This window comes from Amphiura filiformis, chromosome 10, assembly GCF_039555335.1.
Source record: "Amphiura filiformis chromosome 10, Afil_fr2py, whole genome shotgun sequence".
Classification (NCBI taxonomy): Eukaryota; Metazoa; Echinodermata; class Ophiuroidea; order Amphilepidida; family Amphiuridae; genus Amphiura; species Amphiura filiformis.
In genome coordinates this window covers 64,172,483-64,199,847 of record NC_092637.1, presented here as the reverse complement: position 1 = coordinate 64,199,847, position 27,365 = coordinate 64,172,483, and the positions used below count along the sequence as shown (strand labels likewise).

General features: G+C 38.4%; 2 protein-coding genes across 3 annotated transcripts; one reads left to right on the top strand and one right to left on the bottom strand.

Moving 5' to 3' along the window:
* The first annotated feature begins 134 nt into the window (after nt 1–134).
* LOC140163160 (pyridoxine/pyridoxamine 5'-phosphate oxidase-like) lies at nt 135–26,835 on the top strand. Of its 2 annotated transcripts, none has more exons than XM_072186542.1 (8): nt 135–207; nt 17,941–18,199; nt 18,951–19,084; nt 22,282–22,381; nt 23,864–23,917; nt 24,896–25,024; nt 25,681–25,751; nt 26,311–26,835. In XM_072186542.1, exons 2-8 carry the CDS (start codon nt 18,020–18,022, stop codon nt 26,474–26,476), a joined length of 834 nt encoding a protein of 277 aa, XP_072042643.1. In that variant the 5' UTR covers nt 135–207; nt 17,941–18,019; the 3' UTR covers nt 26,477–26,835. The 2 variants fall into 2 exon arrangements, with proteins under 2 accessions (XP_072042643.1, XP_072042644.1); XM_072186543.1 differs by having other exon boundaries at nt 174–265.
* LOC140162044 (uncharacterized) lies at nt 8,349–12,781 on the bottom strand. The gene is made up of 6 exons (XM_072185334.1): nt 12,346–12,781; nt 11,510–11,590; nt 10,986–11,110; nt 10,264–10,383; nt 9,447–9,608; nt 8,349–8,886 (listed from the first exon to the last, which is right to left on the bottom strand). The coding sequence occupies exons 1-6, from the start codon at nt 12,574–12,576 to the stop codon at nt 8,349–8,351; spliced, it is 1,257 nt and encodes a 418-aa protein (XP_072041435.1). The 5' UTR covers nt 12,577–12,781.
* Nucleotides 26,836–27,365: the final 530 nt, after the last annotated feature.

Below are 27,365 nucleotides of genomic sequence, written 5' to 3'. Positions count from 1 at the left end.
AATCAATCAAACAATTAAACAATCAATCAATCAATATTCATTCATTCCCCGTTCCCCGGGACCGGATTACACAAGTTGTGAACCAATGAGAACAGCGTTCGTATTGGAACACAGGCTTTCTTTACTTGGGTCACGGGAAAACGCTGTGTTTACGCAGTCGCAGTTTCAATCAATCGAAGAAAATGAAAACCTTGGATCGGTGGTGATGTAAGTGGATAATTTTGCTAATTTTCTTACTTCAAACAATTGACAATCTAAATATAATGTAAGCAATTAAATTTACCTATTTTTGAATGCAAACTCTTTCAATCTCAGTAGAGGCCTACGTCCGTAGCTACACAGGCCCACAGAGATGTAGATGTAGATGCTACACTACAAAAAATACATGCAGGACAGGCACAGATCAATGTAGGCTTGTTCATGTGCTGGGCGGCAGCTGCGTAGCGTGGGTCATCATATTATGACATGGGGGGGGGTAGTCGAAGTCGATTTTTGATAAATAAAAATATAATAATCGATCATGAACAGGGCTGTCAACTCTCATGCATTGGCCGTGAGTCTCACGCATTTCCATTGGGTCACTTTCTCGCTGGTGACGTGCTGTTGAGTCATGTTCCTGCACACCTCCACTGATTTTCCCGTAAAAAGTTTGTAAGTAATATGGAATCTGTGGCCAAAAAACGAAAATTTCACTTTGCGCCAGTTGATTCATAGTTGTGTGCCCTTAAGGTGCACTGAGCCTGGATGGGCTCTCTCTCTCTGTCTCTACACTCGTGGAAGCTACATGTGCCTGGTTGTGATTATCACATTAGATTAATCCCTAATCCTTTTATTGGCGTGGTGGCAGCTTGGATTGAAACCAGTCATCTCTGAAGTCTCTCAGCTGACCTGCCTGACGAAATTGGTGGTCATCTTGAACCCTAATTGTGTGATCTTTCACAAGACTGTGAGCGACCAGTAAGCTTAAAACAGTAAGCTTAAGCCTGCAAGGCTGCAATATTAGCTTTTATTCTGGTTCACATACGAGTGTAAAAACAATCAGCAATGGCCACAACACATCGTGCGCCGAAGCAATGGCCTCTAACAAAGAACGAAACAATAAACTCATTTGAAAGCTGGAAACATAACCTCCAGTATACACTGTCATTAGACCCAAGCTTTTCTCCCTACTTGGTTGAAGGAGCGGTATGGGGCAAAAAGTCAAAAACTTCCCCTCTCCGAGGTCTCACTAACGACGGTGAGGACATACAGGAAGCCCAAAGGAAAACAGCAGTCCAGAAAAATGCTGCATTGGAGCTTATGCTTGGACAAATAGCCAACTATTGTCCAATTATCTCACGAAATACAATACTCAAAAACTGCACCAGCCTGAAAAAGATATGGCAAGCCATCCGTCTCCATTTTGGCTTCCAAACAACAGGTGGCCACTTCCTAGAGTTCAACAATATTACCCTTGGCCCTGATGAGCGGCCAGAGGACTTGTACCAGCGTCTAGTAGCATTCACCGAAGACAACCTCATGCGTGAAGGAGGCGGCATCAGTCACCATGACCAAGTCATCGATGAAGATGAGGAGATTACGCCTACACTCGAAAACTTTGTAGTGTTAACGTGGTTGCGTCTTATAAACCCTGATCTGCCCCGATTAGTAACGCAGCGGTACGGTACAGAGCTAGGATCCCGTACCTTGGCTTCTATCAAAGCCGAAATTTCTCAAGCTCTGGATTCGCTCCTGGATGAGCTGAGCTCAAGCGATGCTGCTCGCAGCATGCGCACTAGTAGTCAGCGTAGACCGATGCCTAAATTGAAAGCTAAGAAATCATTTGGTAAATCCTGCCCTCTGTGTGAGCAAGCTGCCGGTCGGCATGACCATGCGCATTTCTTAAGCGAGTGCTCGTACCTCCCTGAAAAGGACAGAAAATACCTGGCCCAAGCGCTTCGTCAGCTTAACATCCTTGATGATTGTGACAGCGACTCAGATTTAGCATGCGCCTTTGTTGACCAATCTGACCTTAGTGCGCAGCCCAATGTTCAGACAGCGCTGCGAATTCATGTTGATCAGTCTCCTTATGTAGATGCATTCCACAAGCACCATGCGGTCCGCATCACCATTGACAGTGGGTCCACTGGTAATCTCATTCAGCGAAAACACTGTCAACGATTAGGATGCCCCATTCATCAGAGTTCGCAGTCTGCCCGTCAAGCTGATGGGTCATCCCCTCTTAAGGTAGTTGGGGAAACAACCCTCACCTTTACTCGTGACAGCCACTCCTTTGTCTTTAAAGGTCTAGTTGTTAGAGACCTTGACGAAGAAATCCTTGCAGGTATTCCCTTCATGAAATGCAATGATGTCGCAATTCGCCCTGCTAAGAACCAAATCATCTTGACAGATGGTACAATTATCACTTATGGCGCCAACAAGAGCCCCAAATCCCAGCACACTGTTCGTCGTGCCCATATACTTCGTGGACCTTCTCAAAACACTACCATATGGCCAGGCTCATACGTTGAGGTAAATCTCCCTGCAGACATCGTTGAATCAGATGCTACTTTTGCCATTGAGCCCGTGTTGATACCCCGCTTTCGGTAGGTTCCTACCGCCCAAACAAGCCTGGCCCAAGCCTGATGTAATCACAAGTATTGCAGGCAGGGTTCGCATTCCCAACAATACTGGTGTGCCACTTGTCATCAGAAAGCATGAACATCTTGGCCAGATACACACTGTTTTTTCACCATCACTAACTTCTAAGCCATCACACACTGCTGCAGCAGCATCAGTCAATGTCCCAAAGCCCAGTTCACCGGTTAACTACTCAGCTGCTGTTGCCCTTGACCCAGATGGTATACTTGGCACTTGTGAGCAATCCAACTTCCGCAGTCTTCTCGATGAGTACGATGAGGTTTTTGACCCTAGTTTCCCAGGTTACAATGGTGCTGTCGGCCCTTTCAAATCTGTGGTTAATATGGGACCGGTCCAACCCCCCAACGCAAAGGTCGTCTCCCATTGTATGCACAGGATAAACTCCAAGAGTTGCAATCAAAGTTTGATCAGCTTGAAAAAGCAGGCGTCTTTGCTAGACCTGAAGATGTCGGTGTGTGTGTCGAATACCTTAACCCGTCCTTTCTTGTCAAGAAGCCTAATGGAGGCTTTCGTCTGGTTACTGCATTTGCTGATGTTGGTAGATATAGCAAGCCACAACCCTCTCTAATGCCCAATGTGGACTCAACATTGCGTTCAATTGCCAAATGGAAGTATTTGATTGCCACTGACTTGACTAGTGCTTTCTACCAAATCCCTTTATCCCATGAGTCCATGAAATACTGTGGTGTTGCAACTCCCTTTCGTGGGGTGCGTGTGTATACACGGTGTGCCATGGGTATGCCAGGTTCTGAAACAGCCCTTGAGGAACTGATGTGTCGTGTCCTTGGTGACCTCTTAGAGAAAGGTGTCGTAGCAAAACTCGCTGATGACTTGTACTGTGGTGGTAATACTGTGGATGAACTTGTTGAGAATTGGCGCCAAGTTTTGCAAGCTTTGTCTAAGTCTGGGTTACGTCTTTCTGCTTCCAAAACAGTCATTTGCCCCCAAAAGACAGTAATTCTGGGTTGGATTTGGTCAAATGGAACCCTTTGTGCTAGCCCCCATAGCATCGCCACACTTTCCAGCTGCTCGCCTCCAAGCAAAGTTGGTGGCATGCGGTCCTTCATCGGTGCATACAAGGTTCTGGCCCGTGTCATTCAGAATTGTGCCAGTCTGGTAGCCCCATTAGATGATGCTATTGCAGGGCACCAATCAACTGAAGAGCTTACATGGTCTGATAGTCTGCATACTGCTTTTCACAAGGCTCAAGCAGCACTGTCTTCCGCTAGGGCAGTCACACTTCCCCATCCCAATGATCAGCTTTGGATCATTACTGATGGATCCGTGAAGAAACATAGCATTGGGTCGACATTGTATGTTTCCGCAATGACAAACTCTTCCTCGCCGGGTTCTTCAGTGCTAAATTGCGTGATCGACAGCCAACATGGTTACCCTCTGTAAATTGAGGCGCTGTCTATTTCTGCCTCCACCAAGCACTTCAGTCCCTATGTTATTCAGTCCAAACACAAGACATGTATCCTCACTGACAGCAAACCTTGTGTTCAGGCACATTCCTCTCCACTGTCAGTCGTTTCCAAGCATCTGTTCGTCATCTTGCAGGATCAGCTAACACCCCCTCAGACTTTGCTAGTCGTAATGCCCCTGACTGCACTGAGCCCACTTGTCAAATATGCTCCTTTATCAAAGCGTGAAGAGGAAGCAACTGTCCTTCGTGTTTCCGCACATGACATTCTGTCCGGGAAAGCTAAGCTCCCTTTGCCAGCAAAGCAGCCTGGCATGCTATTCAGCAGGAATGCCCGGATCTGCACGAACACATGCTCATCTAGTTCAGGGCACTCGCCCTTCAAAGAAAGCTACTTCTGTCAAAGATGTGAAGCGCTATTTGCAGGTTGCATCTATCGCTAGAGATGGCCTACTTGTTGTTAAAGTCGTGATCAACCATTGTCCCCAACTCGCGATTGTATTGTTGTTCCCAGACAGGTCTTAAATGGTCTTCTCACTGCCCTGCACATCCAACTTGACCATCCCTCCAAACATCAGCTCAGTTTGGTGACCCAGCGTTACTTTTATGCTCTTGATATGGACAAGGCTATTGATCAAGTGACATCAACTTGTCACCAGTGTGCTTCTCTGTCCAATGCCCCTAAGGCATTGATCGAGCAGTCCTCAAGTGACCCTCCGATGCAGTTGGCATTTCTTTTGCAGCTGATATCCTGAAGCGTAGCCGCCAGCTTGTCCTTGTGCTGCGCGAAACCTCAACGACCTACGCAGCTTCTTGCATTGTTGAGAATGAACAACATGGCACGTTGCGTGATGCCCTGATTCAATTGTGCATTGAACTTCGTCCACTTGATGGCCCCCCTGCAGTCATTCGTACTGACCCAGCACCAGGGTTTGTTCGACTCGCCAATGACAAACTTCTCACACGTTACCATCTATCGGGTGAGATCGGTCGTATTAAAAATAATAACAAGAATCCTGTTGCTGAGAAAGCCATTCGTGAGCTTGAAGATGAGTTGCTCAGACAAGATTCTACAGGTGGTCTGGCTACAGCATTATCACTTGCCATTGCTACTGCAGCCCTTAATACTCGCATCAGATCCCGAGGTCTTTCAGCCCGTGAGATGTGGTTTCAGCGAGACCAGTTTACCAATGAGCAGGTTCCACTAGGCTGAGCCAAAACCCAGAAAATGCTGGTTTTAACCCAGGTTGCTCCAGGCCAGCCCATATTAGCCCAGGTTGACCCAGACAGGATTGATTTTCAACCCAGGTTGGCCCAGGCTCCTAGATCACTCTTGAAAATGAGCCCAGTCTGACCCATGGCAGCCCAGGTTAACCCAGTAAAACCCAGGTTGACCCAGAGAATATAAGTTTTGGTAGACACAAGCTACTCAACATGTCTGGGCCCAGCTACTCTCTTTGTTGTGCAAGTCATAAAAAGTTGATCCATGAGATATTATTGATTGGTATAGGCTATGTGATCAGGCATGGTAACTTAAGGTGAATTTCTCAAATTGTTAATATTTTCATGTGTGTTTGTTTTAAGTTTGTCTGTCCTCTCTATGGTAATGTTTGGATATTTATACCTGACATGATTAATACAGGTGTGTTTACAACTCCCAGTGAGTTGAGGCCTATAATAGAGTATAAGGTAGGCCTAGCTATTATGTGCAAGTTTGATATAAAATTGGATCGATTGAGCCCATATATTTATTGGTCGAGCTATAAGTTTAAAAATATTGGACGAGACACAGTCGAGTCCAATATGTTAAAACTCATAGCGATACCAATAAATATTGGGCATAAAGTATCCAATTTTATCATTATTATGTTTTGGATCCAATATTTTCACACACTTGGATCCATCAAAACATAATAAGATTCCTTGCTCATTAGAATGTGAATCCCGATGTGAATAGGCCTAGAATTATGGAATGAGTAAACTTGGAATAAATCACTGGAATCCAACATTTGTTTTTTTTTATAAAATATTTATTGATAGTTATATACAGCACTTAAGGTAGCAATTGTTTGTCTTATCACAATATTTATCTGTTCAAGAGCCCAATTTTTAACTTCCTGGGTCTATTACTAGAAAACATAACATTGATGCAAATAGTGCCTCACCTAAATTATTTGGAAGATATCCAACATTTGAATGGATTTTGCAATTTCCAGTGAATGTTTTGCTGGCAGTCTTGGGAATCTGTTACTCTAGGTCATCAGGAGCACTTAGAAACTTTCTTAGCAAGAGTTGTATAATATTGAATATTAGATGTTTTTGAACTGATATACTTTTAAAGCTTGAACATTTGCACAAACATTTAAGACCAATTTGGCATTTGTATACATTAATATTTTCAAAAATAGTATCCATCTTTTTGCCAATTAAGATGTCCATAATATGAAAATTTGTTAGGTCATCACGCAAAGTTTCTACCAAGGAGTTAACATGTAAAGTAATAATAATATGCATAATTATAAAATATTCATCTTCAAAGCAATTGTCATCAATATCATTATCAGTATAAGACCCAGTCCACACTAGTATATACTTTCGTCATTGTGTCGTAATTACCCGATTATCATGACACATGAATGATGAGAGCGTCCACATGGTCAGCACCTAGTCATCATGTTGTAATAAATTCACGCTACGGTAATTACGTAGCCCATTGAGTAAACATAAATACAACGACAAAATGCGTACAAACAGGTAATTTTCATCATGACACGATCATGCTACAAACCGACCCAATGATGGAAATTTTCATCATTCATGAATGATGACACGATTGTTGTATGCCGACGACAATGAGGGGACACACGGTACTAATACTATAGTATGATTATGACACAATCGTAATCGACGGGAAAAACACACTCGTGTGGACCGGGTCTAACATACTACTAGTTAATAATAATATTATTACACCTCATAAATATTTATGAACTAATCTTGACAATTCATAATAGGCAACTATTTTCCTCTGTACTGGCATGCTCAATAGCCTTGCAGCCAGTACCTTGGGTGGAAAATACAAATTTTAGTTTGTATAGTAATTAGAGTGATAGCGTTAATGTTAATTAACTATGACCGAGATACAGGCCACACAGGCCCTGCACACAGTCCTTTCATAGCACCTTTTCCCTCAAAATTGGGCAGGTATTCTTCTTTTGTACGGTACAAACTTGTTTTCTGACATTTTCAAAATTGGGTATAGAAACTTTTTGAGGTCTAAAGTAATATACTGACTAGGACACCAAGTTTGCAGTCCAAAACAAAACTGCTAACTTTAAGACAACCAATCATAAAATTATATTATTAAAAACATCAAACAAATAATACCAGTACAGTCCAACACAAAAATACTAAACTTAAGATAACCAATTGTAAAATTATACTAAAAACATCAAACAAATAATACCAGTGCATAGTCTCTTTGATAATTCAGAAGTGCATGTTAACAATAGGTACTAAATGTTTGTAAAGTGATTGGCACATGTACTTAAACACCAACTTAAAATACCTGTTATGCTTAAATGGATAAGTGTGCACTAAATCATCATATATTGATTGCTTTAGAAAATGCCTATTCAATTACCACTTATCCAATTCAGTGAAATTAAACTTATGCACTTCAGTTTTTAAATTGCAAACCACTAGAAATGTTTCACCAATACAAATAAAGCAAACAATTATTACAATAATTAATGTTCATAGCTTGAGATAAATATAAAATATTGTTGAAATTACCCATATTTTTCACTTTGACGTCAGTTTCCCGGCAATTTCTGACCAGTAGCACCATTTAGTAAGCCTACCGACGTAATAGCACAGAGTGTAGTATGCAAAAGTATCACAAATATTTTGAGCCTATACAAAACACAAACTTTGGATATCAACAAAATAAATAATGTAAGATATGTTTACTACCTGATTCTCTCAAGATTTTTTACTGTGGGCAACATAAATGCTAATCAGGATAATTGAGTTTTTATCACATGTTGCATCTTATCACTTCACTTTTAAATCAATACGTAACCATTAAATACATGTTTAACTATTAAGTCTCATCTTTATGCAGGTAGATCAGTATTTCTTGTGGCATGGTTTTTCTCTGGAAAGTTTTTTAATGCACAATAAATTAAATTATCATGTCAAAAAATAAGCATAAAACAATTACTGCATCTGGCCATGGAAATGATCTAGCTAAAGAAGATCAGCATGAAGGAGTTCAGCATATTTATATGAATATTTGTTTAAGTAGTTTCTTGATGTGTTGTTGTTCTGCGGCAAGCACAGCATTACCAAGTAATTTGAAAACTATGGAGTTTGCATGTATTGGTTCCTGGTATGGTTTACCATCAGAAAGCATCCATCTATAAAGTTTCTCTCCTGACTTTTTGAAGTAGGTGATAGTCACCTTTACATTTCCCTTGACTTTTTGTACAGACTCTACCTGTCCAATGTCATACTTTTTGTCAGAGATGCCGATAGCTACAAAGTCCCCCAGTGTGAACTTGACTTTCAGCGCAGATGTTGTTTCCCACATTTGCCTGTTGTCGGTACCCCTGCGTTCTGCATCTGTAGGTCCAGTCTCATGTTGATGGGATGTGTCTTCTTGATGAAGTGACGTTGCTTGTATCAGCTGGTTGTTTTTGGTACCACTGCTTTCCGCACTTGTTTCAGTCTCTTCTTGGTTTGGTGCTTCTTCTGTCTCCTCTTGAGTTTGTTGTGTTGTCTTAGCTTTTTTGGGTGTTTTAGTCGCTGATGCATTCTTCCTGTAAAAGTGAATTAAAGCCATAATATAAATGGTTTTGATCAAATTTGAACTTCATTATTACTTGCCAAAAATTATGGCATGATATAGTTGCAGCTGTCAATATTAAGATGTTCTGGTCATTATTTATAAGCCAAAATAATAAGGTAAAATTAAAGAAAACCACTTAGATGCTTAACTGTGGAGCTCTATGGGAGATTTGGCGAATAACCCAGTGATTGTAGATTATAATTTTTTATATGTTAGTGACCACAAAACTAAATTTTACTGTAAGCCCTAATGCTCAGTCTTTCACATGATATTTAAGCACACCATTAAGTATTAAAATCATGCTAAAAGTAGATATTTTAATAAAATTAGGGGGTCCCTGTGTGAGTAAATAGTACATTATTGCTTTCATAGAACCAAGGAAATAACAATTAGCTTACAATAAGTGTAGTTTGTATTTTCTTCTGGTTGTTCTTTTGATTTTCACTTGGATGCTCAAGAAGATATTCAATGGCTCTAGTTTGAAAATCTACCATATAATTATAAATATACATTTCTATCACTGTCACATACCTTTTTGGTGTTTTTTTCGGATGCAGCAACTGCTGAGTTTTCTTAATTACTGCCAAGCTCACATTTTCATCAATCTCGTCATCAGATGACGTATCACTTTCACTTCTGCTAGAAGTTGGACTTGTTGGAAACGGTTCTCCATCATTAGTTTCATTGCTATCACTGTATAAAATAGATAATGAGAATATGGTTATGGTCATACAGGTACAATGTTGAATGCAAGTTTAATGATCACAGCAAAACATGTTACCCAAGTCAATGTCTTGGTTCCCAGAATTTGGAAATTAAAGGCCTGTTCAGTGATTTGCTCATCCAGACAATTGTAAAAATCATCAAAATTCAGATTTTGGTACCTTTGTCATTGTCATAGATGTGCTAACATAGCCTGTTAGTGGTTCAGCTGAAAGCCATTTATTTAAGACAAAATAAAGCATTTTATATGAATCTGTAATTTATAAATTAGCTGCTGTTTTTTTCGTTTTGTGACAAATTTTTTATTTTAAAAATACCTAATTACACTTTGAATTACTTATTCTTCACTTTTAAGCAATTTATAAACAATTTCAATTTTTTTACACTTCACTGGGATCATTGAATGGGTGTTTAACTACTCAAATCTATCAATATCTTCCAAGAATTCACATCATGATCAAAATTTGGAGAACATTAATGCACCTCAAATGTATTGCAAGCCCTTTTCCACATGTCGAATTTGCTTTAATTTGAACCAAATTCTGGTATATCTTTTGTGATGTAGAGAGTTTTTTTGATGTGTCCCTGTATGATTAATAAACATGACAAATAATAGGCTGCCTACCTTGGAAGTGGTTCATTGTCAGACATATCATCAGGAAGTGCTCCATCATCAGAAAAACTGTTTGTCTCTTCTTCTGAATTGTGTCCTATTGATTCTGTGGTCACTGGTGATTGCAATAGTCTGGAGGTAAAAAGAAACATTGGTGATGTTTGTTAAATATACTTGTAATGTAAACATGATATTTACTTGGCAGTTGTTTTAATGACTAAGTATCTCAACATGTCAGGTACACAACTTGTTGGGAAGGAAACAAAAACAGGATCACAACAAGCGGGAGAGCAAAACAGGGAAAGTTCATCAAAATTGTGTAAAATGGGGAAAGCCCACCCAAAATTCGTAGAGAGACAACCTGGTTACTGCTGTTTTATCTACCCAGAGAAGATCGTCTCTGATCTACTGAGCAACTTAACAAATATTTTTTTTTGTATTATCATGAACTGCTATTTTAACATTTTGTTTTTAAATAAATGCTTACTTCCACTTACGCTCCTGAACCTGACAATGCTAGCATTGCTCTACTTCAAAAGAACAGATGATGATGAACTTTTTACTTTTACAATATTAATAATGGTACTTACATATAACTCTCTTCATCCATGTGATGTAAAATTCATCTCACATTCATAGCTTTATTCTTTATATTATATCGTACCATTAACATATGAAGAGTGGCCCATAGCATACAGATAATCATAATCATGATAATTATAAATAGTACTTACACTTTGGCAGTCTTTTTTCCTTTTTCCTGGTACTTCTTTCTTGCTGAGATATTCCTAATCAATGATTTCTTTAGACCTTTCCTGGTTTTTGGAGAGTTCCTCACTGTTGGAAATCTGTTTAAGACCTAGAAAGAAAAACAAATAGGGCCATAAATTGCATGTAAGTTAACATCGATTTTATGCACACATTGACACTTAATATGAATATTATACAGTATGAGATTCCTTAATGCACAAATAGTGCTCTACATTTAAACTAGCCATTGTATTCAAGCTTAAAAGTAAAAACAAAATTACTGTAAAACACTTAGATTTTGCGGGTACTTTATTTCGCGAATTGAGAAAAAGCCGGATATTTTTGAGGGTTTTAAATTTGCGAATCCAGAAGATTTACTGTTAGTTTCAATGCAAAATTTTATATTTCGCAGGGGATTTAATTTCACGATTTTCAGGTCCTCGCAAGATTTGCGAAATTAAATACCTCGTGAAATTTAAGTGTTTTTTAAAATGATAGGTAAACTCACATTATCAAGAACAACTTGCACTTTGGTAGTTTCCTTGAATGAGACCAATCTGTACAGCTTCATCTCATCTTCTGCTTCTGCCTGAAATAAACATAATAGAGGAATTAATTGATAGAGCCAATGTTTAAAAAGTGATCAATGTTTTAATTTTTTCATCTGAACAAAATTATTTTAAGTAACAAAAATGATTTTCTTAAGACAAAAACTTTAATTATAAGTAACAAATTCAGAAATATAAAGGCATGGGTTTTCAATGCTCACAGGTACTGTAGTGCATGTACCTAGACCCATAACCAGAGGGGGGGCTGGGCTGGGGGAAATTGCCAATGTGCCAAAAAAAAGTCCCATTGGCGAGCGTAGCGAACGGAAAAATAGGTTTTTTTATGCCTTTCTGGTCAAAATAGGTCCAAATTTTGAAGAAAAAAAAAAGTCCACTTTTTCAAAATCAGCCCCACCAAAATAAATCCTGGTTACGGTCTGCATGTAGTGCATGTAATTAATTGTAATGTGTTGTATTAAATTCAAAACATTTTAATTTTAAGAACTTGATAGCCTGGTTGATAAAACAAACATGTTGAACAATTTCATTAAAAAGTACCGTATGTCTTGCTGTCTTTGTGTTACTTTTTAAATAAATATTTGACCTACACTATAATTATTATAGGTTTCTTTTTTTTTTGTCCAGTTTTTAACTTTAACTTAACTTTGCCCACTACCAGTAACAGCTCAAAAACTGGATAGCTAAAAATGGGGTAGTGTAATTACCAGCTAATGATCTCAATAGCATGATATCTTATCAATCCATTAATTACTTAAAATAACAAAACTCAACTCACCAATAGCATTTTCCTTGCCTCTGAATTAGCCTTCATGAAGTCATCGTGGGTGAACTGTGAGGTCACTGGATTTGGTATACCTGTCTGTGTCTCAGCATTAACTAACTGCTGAGGTTTAGGTTGGTCACAGGCTGGTGGCGCATGAAATGATGGGTATAAAGCATGCAGGTACCTTTGGTGACAACAGCGACACTGGGGAAGATTTTGCTGGTACCCATGTGACAACGACATTGTGATTAAATTTTAATTAATTTTGGTCATCAATCATCGATATACACAGATGAGTTGTATCATCAAGATACTTGGGTTGTATATAGCACTAGTTGATGTGAAGACTGACAATGACAATGGTGAAGAGAGCAAAGTAGATGCATATTGATTTTGCTTTAATTGGCATCTTCCCAAGCTTTGCATAATAACAATAGGGGCACTCAAGGAAATGGCTTCACTTATAAAATGGTCCAATCAGCATTGATCTTTCTCATCTTCTTTTATAACATAACACAACAGATAACAAGAATATACATCTTGTTGTTTTAGTATATCAACTTTATAGGACTAGCATAGCAATACTCCATATTTGTTTGAGTACATGTACTGAGAAAATGGCATTTTTAACATTCTGCTCGAGAACCATATCCAGAAGTTTTTCCAGGATTTTTGTGCATCGCACATCATACATACCAGAATCCAGGTCATCTTCAGCAATATTATATCCAGTAAGAGAGCAAAGCAAACAGCCAGACAGAAGCGCTTCTTATGATCATAATGATGAAAAATCAACTTCAAAAAGATGGGTGTTCTTTACTTCAACTCTTGTTGCGATGTATACAATCAAACGCAAAGGTTGCACAACAGCTGAAACCGCGGGTGAAGATGAAGACGATTGCAGAGGTACTGTTTTAACTTATATTTAAATAATAAATATATAAATGTAATACATTTTTTTTGCTTGAAACTATTTACTTTTTGACTAAATTATAATGACTAAACTATTTACTTTTTGACTAAATTGTAATGTAGGTTCTATCATTCACTACTCCTGATTCCAGAAAAATATAGCACTCATTTTGTTGGATTAAAATAAATTAGAAAATGGGTTTTTCAAAAAGTAGAATGTGTCATGCACAAGTAGAAGACAATTTAGGCCCTTATTTCCAAAAATTGGCTAAGTATTAATAATAACTATGATTCATTTGACGAAACAGGATAACATTTTTAATCCAATGAAAATGTGTGTGGTATTTTCTGGAAAAAAAATTCTGTTGTGCCCTCACAATCCTTACCAAATCTTACTTCTTGAAAGGTTTTCATTTTTTGGTGTAACTTATAAACAAAGTATCCCAAGTTTGAAGCAACGTACAGCAAAACTGAATGCCTTGAATAAAAACATGACTTGTGTAATATGAGTGTCTTGCATAGAGATGTGACATTTCAATGGTTTGTGTAGAGATGTAACTTTCTATCTAACTAGACGCATGTCTTAAAATTGGCTTCACATGACCATGTCTTTCTACAAGACACCCGTTTTTGCAGTGTGTCAGGTGATTGCATTATATTTGATGATGAAAACATGAAAGGGTACATAGGCCTATTGTACATATGTATTACCGGTATATAGGTGACAACTTCATCTTAGCATGCAAAACTTTGGTATTTTATCGTACTTAACTCAGTCATAACTCGAGGAGGCACTGTCATATTTTGGTATGTGGCATCAGGGGCGGCGCCAGGGTATTTTGATAGGGGGGGCAAATATTTTGTTGGAAATTTGTTATGCAGCGCGACAGCGCTGCCCGTCGCGCTTGCCAGACGCAGGGGGGTGTCTGAGGGGGGATGTGCCCCCCTCAGAATTTAGAAATTGTTTTAAATGAAAGCACACATGAAGCCATTTGATGCACCATTTTCACCCTTTTTAGGGTTATTTATTTATTTTCCAACCGCATATTTTTAAAATTGGTATCTGCAAAATGTTTGTGCAAATGTTCAAGCTTAGGTATGGCAATTCAAAAGACATCTAATATTCAATATTTATACAAGTCTCTTGAAAAGACAGTTTCTGAGTGCTCCTGATGACTTCCAGCAAAACATTAAATGGTAGTTGCAAAATCAGGCTCAAATGTTGGATGTCTTTCAAATAATTTAGGTGAGGCACCATTTGATAAAATTGTTAGATCAGCGATGTACGCAAACTATATCGTACATCGATGAGCTAGCAATTTTAAATGTTGCCTTAAAAAGGTTATTCTTGATGGACAGATACCTATTTGCTGTACATAACTATATCAATAAATGTTTTACATTTATAGAAAACACAGGTTTCCAGTGAATTATTCCAAGTTGACTCATCCCATAATTTTATAATATAATGTGCAAGCAGGGAGCGGTAAATACACCCGTATTAATTGTGGAAGTATAAATATCCAAACATTACTATAGAGAGGACAGACAAACATAAAACAAACACATATCCATGCAACTAAAACAATTTGAGAAATTCACCTTAAGTTACCATGCCTGATCACATAGCCTATACCAATCAATAATATCTCATGGATCAACTTTTTATGACTTGCACAACAAAGAGAGTAGCTGGGCCCAGACATGTTGAGTAGCTTGTGTCTACCAAAACTTATATTCTCTGGGTCAACCTGGGTTTTACTGGGTTAACCTGGGCTGCCATGGGTCAGACTGGGCTCATTTTCAAGAGTGATCTAGGAGCCTGGGCCAACCTGGGTTGAAAATCAATCCTGTCTGGGTCAACCTGGGCTAATATGGGCTGGCATGGAGCAACCTGGGTTAAAACCAGCATTTTCTGGGTTTTGGCTCAGCCTAGTGTTCCTTTCACTGATTGTCAAATGATTCAGGCCCAGCATGCCTTGCGAAAAGCCAACCACCCACACAGTGCTCATTCAAAGGCCCCATTAGCCTCTGCCTCCCCAGCAGCAGAGTTGGAGGTTGGTGATCTTGTCTACCTCTACTCAGATCGCAAGAAATCTCATGCTAGAGATCGCTACTTGGTCACTACTATCGAAGGCCCATGGTGCAACATCCGCAAATTTGTGGGTTCTCAGCTTGAATACTTCTTATCGTATCAAGAAATCTGAGTGCTTTAAGGTCCAGTATTATCCTGACCTGGATTCTCGTCCCTTTCCCAAATCGTCTCCACCCACCGAGGATTCCGAGTTTGTTGAAGTGGTCCCTGAATGTACCCCTCCAGAGCCTCCTTTCATACCTGGCGAGTTGTCCACACCTGCTACTTGTGACCCCCTGCCCAGGAATGCTAATCACTGCACCCCAGTTCTGAGTCAGATCCTCGCGATCCCTTGCGCGATAGCGGTCATAGCTCCAGCAATACCTCCGGTTTGGTTGCACAGTCTAATCCATGTACCGGTAACAGCAGTGAGGTTAGTGAAAGTATCCCCCAAGCTAGTATGGTTGGCCCTGAGATCGCGCGCCCTCACAAACTTCCTGAGCACCTGAAAGACTATGTGTTAAACTAAATGGACAGGTCACTGTGTACTATGACATTAATCCATCATCGGTGTCCTCCTATATGGTCACTTCATTGAGCTTTGAACTGATTTACGTATGTCATTTGGAATTCTAAAAGAAAACTCTGGAACTGACGTTTACTTCTTTGAACTTTGAACCATTTTACATTCATGTTGAATGTCAGTTTGTCATTGCAGACAAAAAGACTCTTGAACTGTTGATGTTATTGACTGTTGGCACATTGCCTATTTTGAGTGTTCTAAACCAACAGTGTCTTCAGTCACATAAGCTGTTAGATTGGTTTCTGCAAGTCAGTTGTTAGTAGTAGTTGTTTAGTAGTGTTATCCTCACTTCCTTTTTTTTCTTTAAAAGACAAAAAGAGAGAAAGAGGTAGTTACGCCAGTTGATTCATAGTTGTGTGCCCTTAAGGTGCACTGAGCCTGGATGGGCTCTCTCTCTCTGTCTCTACACTCGTGGAAGCTACATGTGCCTGGTTGTGATTATCACATTAGATTAATCCCTAATCCTTTTATTGGCGTTGACCCCCCCCCCCTCCACTGGGATTTTTTTTACGGGAAAATCAGTGGAGGTGTGCAGGAACATGACTCAACATGTGAGTATACTTCTATTGGGAAAAATGAAGTGATTTGCGAAAAAACAGGAAAAAAACAACTTTTAATGTGATTGGTCAGAAGCCAATAGCGACTGCTTGGTTACCATGGCAACGGTTTTATTACCTTCATAACATGGCCAACATATCCCTACATAAGCACAAACTCACTTGAGATTGTATCATGAAAGGTTTTGGAGATATTTGCAAAAATGTTGGAATTCATGATTTCCCTAAACCTTGCCTTTCGAACCACCTTAATGTTGATTGATGATAAAATATTGTTGCGGAGGGCTAAATGGGAAAAATGAAAGCTTGTGATTGCCAGGAATGTTAAAAAAAAGTGTTTGATGTTTTTTTAAAAATTTTTGGGTCGGTCGTGTCTAGGCAAACACTTTTTTTTGCCTTGTACTTACACACTATATTGAATCACTGCACTCAATCAGTGTCATGGGTGTAGCTTGTGAGTCGAGACAGTAGTCGGAGTACCTCTGGCTGTATACTAAATTCAGCGGGACACTTGGGATTAACAATCAGTCTTGTGGATGTGGTCTCGGTCTGTGTCTTGGTTTCAGATCTTGATTTTGGTCGAGACTAACCCTAGAACTTTGGCCATAGTAATAACAAATCAATCATTGGGCCAACGGTAATGAATTCATAGTTTCCTCTTGGAGTGCTCATCATTTTTCAAAACTGGCCAAAACTTTCATTATTTTCATTCAAATGTCAATTTTCTTATAAAAAGTTGATGTCATCATGAAAGTGTTGACTTGTCAGTTATGTCTGTCTCATTCTTGTATGCATTTTAGCAGTGTTTTGCAGCAGTAGGGGTAGAGCATGTGCTAAATAATGGAAATTTTAGAATCCCCGAGCGTCCGTTTCCGGAGCATTTTTAGATGCGCTGGGATGCGCTTGCAATAATAGTAATTTATTGAAAAAGATTTTGATTTCACAATATGAGTAAAGTGACCTATGATATGCTGCAGTAATTCATTTGAAACATGTTTTATTGTTTGAATCCATATATAACCCTCCACAAATAGCAAATAATGATGATGCAAAATAATGAATAATGAAATGTGACCTCGTCCCCTTCTCAAGATTTCCAAGAGGAAATGCGTCACAGTTTTTTTGCATTTCAGCGTTTTGAATACCATGTATCGATGGAGCATGATGAAAAACATCCACAGTCAAATTTGGTGGGAATCAGTAAATGGCCTGGTTCCGAAACAGTTATGAACCAGGCCAATTTACACTGATTGAAATGGGGCTAATTAGGTATTCAGGCGGGCCCTCTTGATCCGATTCACACCAAATGTGGACTGTGGATGTTTTTCATCATGTTCTACTGAAATATGGTCATGAAAATGCTGAAATGCAAAAAAGAAAATTTTATGACGTCACACTTCGGTACTCTATGTGTGCCAGGTCACATGCTCTTGCCTAACAATGAGTCTTGGATTATTTTTATTCATTTTTTGTGATTGCAGATGTGGGAGAAGGTACCAAATATTAGAATGGTAAATACCTTGATATGTTGACAACGTACTATCCAGCAGCATCCAGTAAATGAGCCTTCTCGGTGTCGTACGGTTTCGAGTTTGTGTGCATAGCACCAAACTTATTTCTTCTCAATTTGGTCGACAACTTCTTCAACCGCTTGGAATCAAAATGGCTGACCACAACCCAACTATTGTCAGCAGCCCAGATGGGATGGATGTTGCAGCAATGAGAAAGAAATATAAGACAGTAGGTTATTGAACTGTGATAAAAAATCAGGGACTGCCTGTTGAGGAGAGCAAGAGCATATATCGCTCTCTACTGCTCTCCTTAAATCTGATATAGGAGAGTGATTTTTCACTCTTCTTAGTTGACCATTCTCTCCTTACATTCTATTGTAAATGCTCTAAGCAGCTCTCGTTGAACGCTCCAGAGCAGCTGTTTAAATATGCTCTCCGGCTAATTCCAAAAGACAGTCCCTGAAATATCAAATTTAATTTACGGCATGCTTTGTGATACCCCCATATTGAGTGCAACAGTAAGTGTCACCTTCATGTCAGAGGGTGCAAGATGGAAAAGCTAAATCATTTTGAGGCACAAGGTATCCGATGATCAGGCACTGTACTTACATCTGGTGATGAATAGGGTATCTAAAACAAGGAAATTTAAGAAAAAGGGCATACATGTACCTTGCACAATAAATCACAGTGTTTTGGGTCATTTGACACTGATGTAACATGTAATAAAGGTTAAGTTATGAACTTTTGAATTTATATTTCCCAGTTGTTAAGGTCAATAAATTGAATTGCTTCTAATGGGGGTAAAAATATGTCAGTGCTTGTTTAGGGTAGGAAAATGCACTTGTCGTACTTGATTAGGGACCCGTGCATTTTCAGACTTTGCAAATACTTACAGGTTCATAGTAATAGAATTTAATTTATATCAAAATGTTTATGTTTATTTATCCTTTTTAATTTCATTACATTTTTATTTGTTTAAGGGTCATGAGGCATTTGTGGAAGATCATCTTGTTGCTAAGGAACCAATAGAGCAGTTTACTGATTGGTTTAAAACGGCTAGACAACTTAATGGAATTGAGGAGGCTAATGCTATGACTCTTGCCACGGCAACAAAGTAAGTATTTTTTCAGGATTAGAATTTTGGCAACTGCCAAGAATCTGTGTATGATTGTAAAATTTTGAAGTTTAGTCCAAAATTGTAAGGTGACAAAAGGGTTTAAATTCTACACCAATGCTCCTTAAGGTTAGCAACTATTTTAAACTGTTGCGATTTGGTAGTTCATATCATTTTGCGAATGGTAGTAAGCTTTGGCAAAAATTTCATTGATCATTTCATAGTGAGTGTGTAGAAGAATTCAAATATCATAGAAATACTTTTGTAGGTCTTTTGGTTCTTGAGTTATGTTGTTAAGAGGGCTGGAACAACAACACTTTTGTAAAACATACATAACTCATTAACAACAATAAATCAATCAAGTTTTCAAAGTGTATAATTTAATTTGTAGAATGAACTTTTGCAAAACATCAAAGTGTTATTTTTCAATAATATATTGATTTAAATATTGAAAATCGATATTTTGCCTGCTTCGACCAACAATACCACGTCTACCCTTAAAACTTACATGTTAATCGATTCTTGTGAACAGATTTTATAGAAGAAACAGTTTAGTTTAGTTTCTTTCAGATTATTTACTATATTGCACAAAATACATCCAAAACCAACATGTTGTGCAAAAGGGAACCCCAAACAGGCCCAAAACCCCACAAACCGGTGCACACCGTCATCATCCCTATATCTTCGTGTTAAAAATTGCCGTGATAGTACGATGAATCCTCACGTTTTTCAACAACTACGCATGGTGATTTTATTCGAGATAGGCCGTGCAACTCAGGCTAAGCATACAATTTGAGATTTTGAGCGCCTGCCACACTGTTTCTATTCTATGTTTTACGATTTTCGCATGATCAATATATGGCTGGCCGTAACCGCCTAACGTGGAGCTGCTACGCGTAGCTTACTTTTCGTGGAGCTAAATTGACCAATCATGTTAGATCTTTTCATTACGCTGGAGCCAGTGGATGCATCCTCGTTCCAGAGAGAGAAAACTCTTGCCAAAATTAATGTTTACTATGGGGATTTTAAATGAATCGATTGTAAATAAACCACGACCAGTTGTACAGGATCAATACCATTGTTTGATTAGTGTATATTCAATGTTACCTTGCATGCATGTGTCATGTGTGTGGCATGTTTGTTTGTTTGTTTGTCTACTGTGTCAGGCCAGGATCACTGACACCCACGGTACTGATACTCTCATACTATCATATCACGGTGATCATATTGTTGAATGTTGTTGACTTAAAAATAATCATGATGCAGTCATGTCTACAGTAGAACTCACCACGACCTTTGAAGGACTTAAACCCTATTAAAAGCTATTAAACCAAGATAACACTCAATGCAAACAGCTCAACTATGTTTCATCAGATCTTCTCTGGTTAAATACACACTGCACTTGTCTCTGTTTTACCTGTGCAATGAGCATTGAGCTGGTATTATAGTTTCAGATGGGTGAACGATTATAAAGCGAACGCAAGGTAACAATACTGTGGGCTTTTGTTTACGAAATGAGACAATAGTCTGCTTATTGTTAACCAGCGTTCTTGAAAATGAGAAGCTTAATGACTTAACACGGTTTAGAAATAATTTCTTCATATTTTTTGGTACAAAAGTACCAATATTTCCAAACACCTAAATTAGCTAAAAATTTAGGACATGTTACAAAACTATATTTTCTAGAATTTCAGAGAATACTTTAAATATTGGCGGTTATTTTTTACACAGTAGTGACGTCAACTAGGCAATGGCCTATACTTCTAACATACACTATTTGTGGAGGTCACGCGTCAATGGTGAGCGCACTGAGTATTGTGTATAGGAAAACGGACAGTAACTACAGTATGTATGGCCTACTACTAGTATATAAAGTAAATCCGAACTGGTTTGCAGTTTGCTGAAGGTCGAATTCCGCAGGGACACCGCATAAGTTATACAAATTAGCTCCCGGCGATACACTGCAGATCACAGAACTGTGTGCATAGTTTACCACCACTCTGCCTAGCTATATAGTTATGTACAATACTCTATGAGTTTCTTATGAGTGCATGTCCATCTTAATAATAAGTCAGTTCGTACTTTTCATAAACTACTTTTTGAATCATAACTTTCGTGACCGAGGATATCTTGCAACTACGTGACGCTCGTCTGGCAAATTCTTAATGAATAAATTCGCTTCACGTAATGAGTAAGTCGTACTTAATTAGTCAGTTTTACCTCCGAGTAATGAAAAACTCTAACATGATCATGATTGGTCAATTTGGCTCCACGGAGCAAAAAGTCAGCTACGCAGTAGCAGCTCCACGTTAATGGCGGTTGCGCCTACTATATCAGTATCCCATATGATATTTCTATTGCAAGAAAATTTTATTTGTTGTCAGGTTTTATCTTAAATACACTAACTGGAAATTAAATACACTAATTAGTGAGGACAGGTATTTTGCTGTGGATATGTTTAACTGCAATTTGCGGGTACAAAATTTGAAATCCTGAGTAAAAATTTTGATCATATTCAACTCTTTGAGAAAAAATTTATATAAAAGAATGCATGTAAAATCCAGCTGCAATACAATGTACATTATTGACACACTATCACTCTCTTTATATACGGCAATAATAGAATATCGATTTCAATCGAATTGATTACGATGCTCAGTTTTGAGTTTGTAGTTGACTACTAAGCGACCTAAGCGATCGATTGCTAGCCAATCAGATAGAACTCCTTTTCTTGCGTTCGTGTAATACCAGTCGCCCGTCGCTCACCATCGGAGTATTAAATTTATATTTATCGAATAGGAAGTCGACACTGTGCGGTGTCCCTAAAACATACATCTAAAACAAAAGGTATATATGCTGGTTTTTAAGATGCAGAGGTTTGATTGTCATAAATGTGGGAAAAAATTCTTGCACGTGCTCTGAATTCCTTTTTGTCAGAGGAACAGAAGATTGGCCTAATGGCGCACTTAGGTTTTGTTTCCTTGGAGTAAATTTCATGTGCAAATAGAGAGCTCCCTCCTCTGAAATCTGAATAGAATTAAGGTTCCGTGCCCTTATTTGCTGGTGGTAATTTTACAAGAGGGCACTTTTAGATTGTGCCTAAAATTCCACTTATATGAAGGGATCCCATAGCACCATTGGTTAAAATTTGTAAGTCGTTTTGAAACCAATTCCATAATATTGTATATTTCCTACAGAGATGGACGCCCATCAGCAAGGTGGGTTTTACTCAAAGGATACGGCAAGGAAGGGTTTAAATTCTATACTAATTATGAAAGCAGAAAGAGTAAAGAATTGGTAAGTGGTTTTTATCCATATTAAAGTAGAATTGGGATATTTCAGATGAAATCCATACACCACCTTTGGAAGACATGACATTAATCTTCCACATGGGGAGTGTGAATTTCAAATGAGTAACCTGAATGGGGGTTATATACCTGAATAGGGGTCCCCATTTCACATCTACACCCACTAAGGTTACATGTATGTCTTCCATAGAGGGTGTTTGAAATAGCCCATTGTTTAACAACTTATTTATTATGGAAGTGTGTGTGTTGCAGACCATTTACGTTTCAGTCAGTTTAGGTAAAACCCATTGTATTGGCGAATTAAACTAAGATTATGCATATTTGACGTATGATTTATTCCTTTAAACACAATGGGTCAGTGGCAAGCCAGGTTTATGGAACAAGGGATATGGCTCAAACATGTAAATGTACTGAAAAAAACATGGATTTCTTTTCAATGGCTGGTTAGAGAAGGGCTAGGATCCTGTTTTAAAATTCACATTTTGAGTAAGGGAGTCAAACATTTTAAGCCATAATGTATGATTTCCTTCAAATGTTAATTTTGTCATTCTTTACTCAAAATGCTGAATTAATACTAGCAGTGACTGGGGAAGGTGAAATAAGAAGGTAAAGTAAAAGAAACCCCTACTGGGTATTTCGGCCGCTTAAAAAAAAAATTATAATTTTATGTCAAAGCTCTGTTGACCTACAAACACAACAAATTTGGCTGATTCCATTTGCTGTATTCATTCCATTAATCGCCCATACCCCTATAAGTCCCCAGCCAGTGACTTTACAACAAGCAAGCTGGTATTAGTTTAACTGCCCATTCAAATCTGACTTGTGGTCTGAAATTTATGACATGGTGATGATGATGGATGGATGGATATTTTGGGTTTTTGTTTACATTATATGTGACAAAATCTGGTCCATGGGGGCCAAAGAGGCATTTTTGACAATTTAATTACTGTAATTATAACATTATACATACAATAGGCTATCATTTACTGAAAACACCAAAGGTCTAGCAGACCTTTAAGGGTAGATGGGGTATTGTTGGTCGAAGCAGCCAAAAAAAAAAATCGATTTTCATTGTCTAAATCAATACATTATTGAAAAATTACATTTTGATGTTTTCCAAAAGGTCATTCTACAAATCATATGATTTGAAAACGTGCTTAATTTATTGTTGTTAATGAGTTATGTACTTTTTGCAAAAGTGTTGTTGTTTCAGACCTCTTTACAACATAACTCAAGAACCACAGGACCTACAAAAGTATATCTGTGATATTTGAATTCTTCTACACACTTGCTAAGAATTGAGCAATACAATTTTTGCCAAAGCTCGCTAGATGCTGTGAACTACCAAATCACAACAGTTCAAGATTGTGTATAGCCTTAAGAACAAGAATTGATTAAGATAATTTGGTATAATATGGATGTTTATTAGCGTGATATCAATAATGGTATGCCTTTTGTCTTTTACCTTCAGCTTGAAAATCCATTTGCATGTTTGGTCTTCTACTGGGCAGCACTCAGCAGATCAGTAAGTACATTTATGTTAAAAAACAAACAAAAAGAGTACCAACTGACCAGCAGTGGAAATTTGGATGTATCTAAAAGAGTCAAGAAGTACCATTTGATACACAACCAAGGAAATTGAATGTTGCAAACTGTTTAAATATGTGTGCAACAACATCAAGATAGCAAAAAAAAAAAGGTTGGCCTTTTATTCTTGTACATGTCTGTTATTTTCTCTTAATTGATTTTCCCCTAATTTCTTTTCATTCCTTGCTTGTCAGTTTGCTTTCTTCTTCATTATATTACTAGTGACAAGTGGTACAGGCCTATACTTCTTGTTTTGCATTAATAGGCTAATAAAAAAAGTTGGCTTGGCCTCACACTCTCGAAATAGGTGTGGATTAGGATTGGGATATTTCTCTACTGTATAACTTCATTCATGTTATAAAACAATTTAGAAATGTGAAGATACTGTTTAAGAACTTGTCAGGATTTAAAAATTTGACAAAATATGACCCAATTTATGGCAAAAAATAAGCAAGCTGAAGGAGGGTGCTTTAACAAATGTAAGTTAGGAAAGTTATTGGGGAGCTAATTAGGAAAGAGGCACTTGAAATTACCATACGGGGTGTTCATCATAAAACATCTGTTGCATTTTTGGCCATTTGGTAAATCAATGACTCTTTTTTCTACCTCAATTTTGGTATATGGATGGGTCATTTGTTTTTCAATTTTTGTTTTGGAAAATAGCCAAATTTTGGCCCACCCTGACCCCACAGTAGCCAACATTTTTTAAAATGTTCCAAATATTTGGGGAGAAGTTGTCAAATTTGGCCAACAGTTTGGACTTGGGTATATATCGATGTGTCTAAATTTCTTGAAAAATGGGTCTACTTTCGAATTCTCTGTGGCACACCCCTACCCAAACCAAACCAAACCCAAGTTATGATGTTGAGTATAATGTGCTTTTTATCTGTTTTTTATCATAAATATTTGTTTTCAGGTTCGAATTGAAGGCAGGGTTGAGAAGTTATCAGAAGAAGAATCCACCCAATATTTCCACAGTCGACCATTTGATAGTCAGATTGGTGCGTGTGTGAGTCACCAGAGCACAGTTATTGAAAGCAGGGATGTAAGTACATCGGGTACAAAATTATATCGGGTACATCATTACCAAATTCCCTATTTATTCAAAGTTACAAGCTGTGTGTCGAGCATGAGCCAGTTCGGTGTTCGAAAAATATGGGTCCGAATCAGGCAGGGGCATTCCAAATTGTTCAGGTATAGTTTGGTTTGGTATCATTTAAGGAATGCCAGGATCAGGGTGGAAAAAATCTAGCTCCATAGGGCACTAGTATATATAGGAACCAATGCAATTGCAGGGAATATTCAAGTGCTTGGAATTGATGGCCAGTGATCCCAGCATAAGTGTAACAAATTTTGTTTTAATTGCCTAAAAGTGAAGGATAAGTCGTTCACATTGTATTTATTGGTATTTTTAATTTAATAATTGAGCAAAAAATGAAGAAAACAGCAGTATTGACAAAGTTAATGCCCTGTACTTAGAGAAATTACAGATTTGTGTAAAATTTCTTCTATTGTCTTTAATACATGGGTTTCAGCTTAACTACAGTACAAGCAGGCTACTAGCAGGCTATGTTAGCACATCTGAGACAAAGGTGCCCAAACATGAATTTTTGTGATTTTTACAATCCTCCCAATGAGCAAGCAAGTCACTGAATGGGAAAGTTATTCATACTCTTCATACATTTCTCTTTATGTGCGCAGGTTTTGACTACAAGAGATGCTGAGTTGAAGGAACAGTACAAAGATAAGACAGTACCAAAGCCTGATTACTGGTAAGTTTACAGTATAGAAACACCTCTTGCCAACCCACTGTTGTGCACAGTATAGAAACACCTCTTGCCAACCTAGACTTATTCCACCAGCCGTCTGCACTACACATGTACTGTGTTATGCTTCTTAGTGACGACTGATTATCTTACAGTTCAAATTGTGGTGGACCCATGCTTGCGACTTTGGTTAATGTGCCATAGCGCAACTGACTAGCGGCGCCCGTGTACCGTGCCGTGTGTACTGCGCTGTTGTGACAAGATCACGCTCTGAAGTTTTAAGATGTTGTCCTGGAGAATACCATCCAGGTCTTTGATGAATTTCAATAGAGTGTAAAATGTTATTTATTCATAATGAGACTAAGGAGTTCCCAACAATCTTTTAGAACACACAACCCCCTGGACACACACCCATTTCATGAACATCAAACCATTCACACCCCATTCCAGAATTGCGTCATTGTATTCCTGGAACTTCATGTGTGTCAAATGCAGTACCACCTGTCTGAAAATGTATTTTTAAACTTAACCACATTAAACACCGACTCATACCATTTTATTACAGGGGTGGTTTCATTGTGATTCCAGAGGTGGTAGAGTTCTGGCAGGGCCAAAGTAATCGTCTTCATGACCGCATTGTGTTCAGACGACCAAAGGATGGAGAGACACCAGATGGGAAACTGTTACATCAGGGTGATGATGGATGGGTATATACAAGGCTGTCTCCATAAGGCTGTCTCCATAAGGCTGTCTCCATAAGGCTGTCTCCATAAGGCTGTCTCCATAAGGCTGTCTCCATAAGGGTGTGGTTGTATTGGAGCGAGGGTAAAAATGGGCTTGAAATCCGTACACCCCCTGTGGAAGACATGACCTTAATCTTCCACACAGGGAATGAGAATTTCAAGTGGGGTTAACTGAGTGAGTGACTTCATTTCAAATCTGCACCCATTGTGTGGGAGATTATTGTTATGTCTTTCATAGGGGGTTTATGGATTTCAACTGGGATAACCCAGTTCTGCCGCAATTTCCCCGAGTCTCAGTCCCAGCTGATTTGTGCTCCTTTGTCACTAAAACCGTTTGGTGACAACCTCATAGTACGTCTTTTCTGATTGGCTGAACATTAACTTGGTTAAAAACTGTGTTAAAATAGGCTGTCAATCAAGTACTGGGCTTCAGCGCATGGAGCAGTTGCTGGACAGCCATGCAGTGATATAAATCAACGCAATGTACGTGACAGTACTTAAAGGGACAGTACTGATGAAAGAAGCTATGGTCCAGAAAGGACCACACAACATAATAATAAATCAATCAATCTAGAGTGATGGTGTTTATAGTGTAGGCCTACTGCCTAACTTTATAGAAAGTCACTGATCACAGTGGCCAAAATCATTCCCTAAACCCATTCCATAAAGCATTTTCCCAATATAAATAGCTTTATAAGGGAAACTGGCATCGCTGTAGGCCCCAGATATTGGACCAGGGTGTATACAATTATTGACTGCTCATGAGGGATCTGGTTGATCTATTGTCTCTGAGGTGACCAGGAGAATTAATGTGGGCCTACTATTTTCCAGAGACCATTGGTTGAGGGAAATAAATAGTAGGCTCACAGTCGCTGAG